At 48.1% G+C, this 6,410-nt stretch overlaps 1 protein-coding gene across 1 annotated transcript; it reads right to left on the reverse strand.

The window, feature by feature from the left end:
• Nucleotides 1-288: 288 nt before the first annotated feature.
• Nucleotides 289-5,041, reverse strand: Il19 (interleukin 19). Its single transcript, XM_048357780.1, has 5 exons — nucleotides 4,898-5,041; nucleotides 4,699-4,764; nucleotides 2,701-2,853; nucleotides 1,988-2,059; nucleotides 289-623 (listed from the first exon to the last, which is right to left on the reverse strand). Exons 1-5 carry the CDS (start codon nucleotides 5,039-5,041, stop codon nucleotides 510-512), a joined length of 549 nt encoding a protein of 182 aa, XP_048213737.1. The 3' UTR covers nucleotides 289-509.
• Between the last annotated feature and the right edge of the window lie 1,369 nt (nucleotides 5,042-6,410).

The raw sequence follows: 6,410 nt of genomic DNA on the forward strand, positions 1-6,410 counted from the left end.
TGAGCCCTGGGTAACGTTCTATCCCACTCTGGGCTTCAAATGCCCTGCCTAGCTAGGTTCTTGATGCCTCTTTTCTTCTCCTAGGCTGTATTATGAGTGTCTGACTGATTCTCTGAATCATAAGGCAATTCCACTCAGAGGTAAAGCAGAGTGTTTATTCAGACAAGTCCATCGGTACCACATAAACTATAGAAGACATGACTTTACAATAAGTTAATGGGAAGCTGATCCATTCCTTCCAGGCTAGCTCCCAGAACCTGGAAGACATGTGTCATAAATAAAATAACAAACTACTTGGCTCTTTTCAAGTGGGATCAGAAAATCCAAGACCAGCCATTGGGATTTTTCATTTGCAGGGTGAAAGGGGCCCAAACTCATTCCCCCTTGCTCGTGCAATGCCCTAACCCCAAAGGAGAGACTCCCAAATCAGCAAGGGGACCCATCTCTTTCCCCTTCAAAGTCTGATGTAATCACAAGAAACTTCCCCGGAGATGTTCATCCCTGGATAATTAGGCAGGAACTTGGTGTCGAACATGGGAAGTTCCCTGGTGATTCTTACTGATCCAGGCTAAAAAGATGTCAAGCTCACCCAAAGACTTAATGGCAGCAGCACGGACCTCCAGCTGAAATCAATAAAACCACCATGAGCTCCCACTTCGACAGACTGGGCCAGCGTAGGCTAGCAACGTGCCCCGACTTGAGTTCCATGTGGTTTGCGTTTTATTTATCAAATATATTTGCATAGCAGCCATTTGGCATTATTTTCCTAATAGATGACCAGCTTTGTTTCTACAAACAAGCCATTAAATCATGTCAACTCCTTATAAACAAAATAAGAAACCCTTCCTTTCCCTCCATCTTACCTCCCTCCAACCCCAGTCAACCACCACCCCTTGCTGTTCACAGGAAAGACTTTCCATTTCTTTTCTTGCTTGCTTTTCATACCAGCTTGCTTTTAATGCTTTTGTCTACCCAGAAAGTCTTGGTACCTTTGGTGAAAGGGAGACCGTGTTGTCCTCCTCTGACACTGAAAAAGCACCCCTAAGGGCTAGTATCCCTCACAGCATCGCAGCTGATTAGCCAGAGTCAGAACTGGACTGTGACTCCCGACATTCCTACCTCCTTCCACAGAAAAAGGAGATCTTAAGGATCCATGGAGCTAGCCAGTGGGGATCAAAAATCCTACCTCCACCACTTAGAGGCAGAGAGAAACCTGATAACTCACTAAACCTACTGAGGCCCAGTTTCCCCAATTCATTCAGGGCAGATGATATTCATAGCATTATTATGAAGGATCCATGTGGCCACACATTCATGGGCTTGGAACAGTATCGGGCTCACAGTAAGAACCTCTTGGCCCTTGGCTCTTTCTACATTATCTAATGTAGATAGCTCTGCACAGACCCCCTACCCCCAACCTCCTTGCTCTCCAAAGCCAGTGATATCATCCATTAGTGTGATCAGAACACAGAAACTCCACCTCATCATGGACCTACTGAACCAGTTCTTGCGATGATGCATGCCAATGAGAAGCACAGCTTTTATATTGACCACCCCCCCCCCCCGCCCCCCGGCATGGGAAGCATTGTGCCTTCATCAGGACACAGAATACTTGCAGCGGGTGCTGCCAAGGATACCCCCCACAGGACACATTGACTTCATGCAAAACAGCCTAGGATTCACTGTGGATCTTGTGTCCTCCGTGTCACCCCCATCTTACCCAGCATGTACTCCTCCCCGACTTATGATGCAGTTAGACCTGAGAAGTGAAGGTATGAAGAAACTAGGAGAGGGATAATGGAGAAACACACACACACACACACACACACACACACACACACACTTTGCAGATAGAGACTTGCAGGACAAACCTGCCACAAAGACTCATTGAGTACTACATGAGTGACTTGGAGTGGCTGAAAGGCTGTTACTCTCCATCAAGACATCTACCCTTTGTCATTGTCTCTGTCTTCTTCCCAGACCTCACCTGATTGTAGTTGTCCCAGATGCTTCTGGTGGCATTGGTGGCTTCCTCACTACAGTGACACCATCTCTGTGCCTGTCATGACACAGTGGAGGTAGCGCCTGTCAGTGGACCTTACCACGGGGCCCACTGGCACGCCACCTCCCACCTGAGCAGTGACATCTCTCCTCCCACCCAGGTGAGGAGCAGGTGAGCAAATTCTAGTGGGGCAGAGTAGCCTGTTTATGGACATGGTTGACATCTGACCACAGCTTTGGCTTTTTTCTAGATTCACAGCACCAAGAGAGCACACACAACATCTATTGGTCATCACTGTGTGAACGCAGCACCCCAAAAGGTAAGGCACTTGATATTTGTTGGGTTGAGGAAATGCTTAACTGAGCCCATTGAAGGCCACGATTATAGTATTGTAGGCAGGGCAGTTCATTGCTTTTCTAACAATGTTAGAATCTGGGGCACCGATTGGTGAAGTCACTTGCCACAAAGTTACACAGGAAGCGAACATCAGGACAGGGCTGGAAACCCAGGTTTTCCTTGACCTACTGTGAGATGGTTCCTCATGATTCTTCCATAGATGGCAGGGCAGGGAATTTCTTTTGACACCTCCCATCCCACCTCACCAGCCCAATCAGAAAGCATGCTGGGAGCCAATATGGCCCAGGCCCTCCCTAGGCAGTCAGGGAGCAGATGTCTGAAACCCTGACTCATGGACTTACACATTGCTGCAGCGTTTTCTGCGTGTGGAGGAAAGAGTTGGCAATGCTGCTGATTTGTCTCCGGATTTGGAGGTTTGGCTCCTGGTGATCTCTGAATACTTTGTTCATGTAGAATGCCAGGAGGTTCCTGGTCACGCAGCATACATCTACGGGCTACAGACACGGGCCCTTTTATTATCTTAGAGACCAAAGTAGGCTGTCCAAGTGGGGACAGCAAGAAGCGAGAGAACTAGATGTTATTTCCCAAAATTCATAACAGCCTCAGCGTGTTCATCCACTCTCCCCACAGCCAAGGGTGGAAGGCCGGGAGGTACGGCAACCCAAAGATGGAGTCCAAAACTCCCATCAGAGATTAGAATCCCAAACATGTCATCCCTAAATTCTGCTTACACTTGTTCTGAAGAGGGCTTGGTGGCTGAGCATATTATTTATTATTTATTTATTATTTTTGCTGGTCCTGGAGCTTGAACCCAGGGCCTGGGCCCTGTCCCTGGGCTTCTTTTTGCTCAAGGCTAACACTCTACCACTTGAGCCACAGTGCCACTTCTGGGCTTTTCCTCAGTAGTTTATTAGAGGTAAGGGTCTCATGGACTTTTCTACCTGGGCTGGCTTCAAGCCTCCATCCTCAGATCTCAGCCTCCTGAGGAGCTAGGATTACAGACATGAGGCACTGGCACCTGGCTGAGCAGATTTCTTGAACAGGATTTCCTTACATTATAGAGCCTGAAGCTGCCTGCTTGGGAATGTCTCCCACCCATCAGGACTCTGGCTACGGCACATCCGGTGTGCTGGGCATGATGCTGTGTTTATCCTGGCTACTCTGCTCTAGACCACAGTGCTAGACTCTCTTCCAGTCGGTCCTTTTAACTGCAGGGATCATTTGAATGGGGCTGAGATTTGCAAGACAAAACTGACTGCATGCATGTGACTAAGAGATTTCCTAAACTCTCCCATGGAAACTGGCTAAATAGTGTCTTCTAACAATCTGTACTCTGCCCATCCAGTCAATTACTGGTAGAAGGTTGTATTCCAAGTAGGAAGTGGCTCTCAGCATACCCATCTTCATTAGCCTGAAAGGAAGCAGCCTCTCTGGCCTCAAAGGCAGCTTTTCCTAGATGGCAGCAAATTCAACTTGCCACACAGAAACCCTCTTCCTCCATTCTCACTGGGCCCTTAATTAGAGGGGCAAAAGGTTACCGTCCCTTGTGCTACTAAAGATTCAGCACTAGAAAAAGGAATGCAGTACTAAAAGCAAAATGAGGGAAGGAAGAAACAAGGAAGGAAAAAGAGGAAGAGAGGAAGGAAGAAAGGAAGGAAGGAAGGAAGGAAGGAAGGAAGGAAGGAAGGAAGGAAGGAAGGAAGGAAGGGGGAAGGAGAGAGGGAAGGGAGGAAAAGAGAAGCAACAGAAGGATGAGGAGATCAAATTCTTTTTGCACTTTGATCTCCACAGAGAGGATTTCACACACTTCTAAATCATTTTGTAGCCATATAACTTTTGTATCCAAACAGCCTCAGGGACTCAGTAGCCTGGGTTGGGAATGCCGGGGCTCAGCCTGGCTTCCAAAGGCTTCACGGGAGTTGTCCAGGTCCTCCCCGGCCACTTACCTGCAGGTCCTTGTTGTATCACAAACACAGTTACCTCCCTGCCCTCTCTACCCATCCCTGGGTTCACCAGTCTTGTACCCATTCTCCCATGCACCCCAAATCCCTTCCTCCCTTCTGTCCCCTGTGCTACAACCTTCTCAGATTTTCAGTGACTCTTCTTTTAATTCATTTCCCTTCATAGGAACTTCCAAAGCCCATCACAATCTAAGGAAGTGGCATTTCTTTAAGCCCCTGGGACAGAAGTGTGCCCAGACTTCTTAGTTAAAGAAGTCTTAAATACGGACAACACACTGGGTAGAGATTTCTTTCTTAGCCCAGGGCCATGTTACTTACAAGATTAAAACACACTTAAAACAAAGCAAACCAAAAACCCAGTCATAGACCAAGCAATACCTTAATGCCCTGCAGACTCTCCAACGTGGACAGGATGGTGACATTTTGCAAGACGTCCTGGCTTTGCTGGGGAAGGAAACAGAAGGACAGGTATAGATGATGCCATCTGGCTTTCACCTGAGACGCCAGGGGTAAGAGGAAAGAGCTTGCCTTTCCAGCCACACCCCTGTGCCCACACCCTCACCCAACCCACACTCACCAAAGTTCTTTTGATTTCCTGGAAACTCCTTTCTAGAAGGCGCATGTCCACAGAAATAAGACATCTCTGGAGACCAAGGTTCTGCCCTGAGGACAGGGTGAGCAGTGTGCCCAGCAGCCAGAGGAAAACACTCTGTACCTTCATGTTCAGTCCAGCCTAGAGGGCAATGGAAAGAGAGAGATGCCGGTGTGTTCCTTCTGGGGACCACACCATGCAAGCCAGGAGGCGACCAAGACCGGAATCACAGTGCTGAGATGTTTCAGGGGCTCTTGTCTCCTTTTCTGGACGTCTCGACTCTGTTAAAAATGAGCTCTCTCTGCCCCCCACCCCCCCACACCCCAGCTCCAGGAAGCACAGGAGATCCTCTGAAGTCCTGGGGAGCACATTTGTGGGTCTGTCACTATGCTGACTCGGCCCAACTTACTTTGTCAACAGGAGACAACAGTATTGTTTTTAACCAACTGAATAAAGAAAAATAAGATTGGTCATAAGCCATGGAAATTAGGCAACAGATCTGAAAAAAAAAAATCGAAGCACATTTGGGCTTTTTATTGTTGTTTGACCCTAAAGTAAGCAACACCCTTTTACGATAAAAACCTCAGAGTGTATCTGCTTAAAAACATTTGTTTGGAGCTAACTAGGCAGACTTTTGCCTTCTGGAGAAGGCAGAGAAGAAAGGCACAGATAGCTCTTAAAAACTACTTAGTCACAGTGAGGAGCCTAGGAGAAGAATGCCTTTTCTCTCTCAAAGGCCAAGCTGCTGGTTTCACATCTGTGTCATCAAGAGAGAGAGAGAGAGAGAGAGAGAAAGAGAGAGAGAGAGAGATTTGCAACTAGCTTGTTTGTGGCAGAACAGGACTTCATGATACATGCTGTCTCTTCTCCCTCGTCCTTCTTGCTTGCTTCTCTCTACCTCTTTGTTTAAAAATGTGTCCCAGGAGCCTGGGGCCGGTAGCTCATGCCCTGAATCCTCACCACTCAGGAGGCCAAGATCTGAGGATCAAGGTTTGAAGCCATCCTGGGCACAAAAGTCTATGAGACTCTGATCTCCGATGAACCACAAAAAGAAGCAAACAGACAAAAACAGGTAGAGATGGGTGTGTAGCTCAAGCGGTAGAGTGCAAGCTTTGAGCAAAAAAGCTAAGGGACAACAGCCAGACCCTGAGTTCAAGCCCCAGTACTGGTACGTGTACACACACACACACACACACACACACACACACACACGCACACACGCACACACGCACGCATGTCATATGATGCTCATAGGGACACAGCCCCATCGCACACCTCATTGTACAGCTTGTTATCTTTCTCTGGCCCCTCTCCGGAGCACCATCTTCACAGACAAAGCTTAGCCTTAAAGATGAGTCTTGGGACAACACATATGGCTGCACCAGCCCTGCTCCCAGTGTCCCCTTGGCCCCATAGGGTCCTCACTTCTGGTTGTGCCTGCTGGGCTCAGCATGTCTATCCTGGTGTAGCAGTAGAGAAGAGGCAGCCTTCCAACCCA

The sequence above is a fragment of the Perognathus longimembris genome, chromosome 11, assembly GCF_023159225.1.
Source record: "Perognathus longimembris pacificus isolate PPM17 chromosome 11, ASM2315922v1, whole genome shotgun sequence".
NCBI classification, from domain to species: Eukaryota; Metazoa; Chordata; class Mammalia; order Rodentia; family Heteromyidae; genus Perognathus; species Perognathus longimembris.

Excerpts from the sequence above, each read along its gene's own strand:
- Il19 (XM_048357780.1), bottom strand. The coding sequence starts at position 5,041 with ATGAAGGTACAGAGTGTTTTCCTCTGGCTGCTGGGCACACTGCTCACC. Across the intron at positions 2,060-2,700 it reads AGAAAACGCTGCAGCAATGT|GCACAGAGATGGTGTCACTG; the intron begins GTAAGTCCATGA and ends GTGTCATGACAG. Across the intron at positions 624-1,987 it reads TCTGGGACAACTACAATCAG|CTGGAGGTCCGTGCTGCTGC; the intron begins GTGAGGTCTGGG and ends TATTGATTTCAG.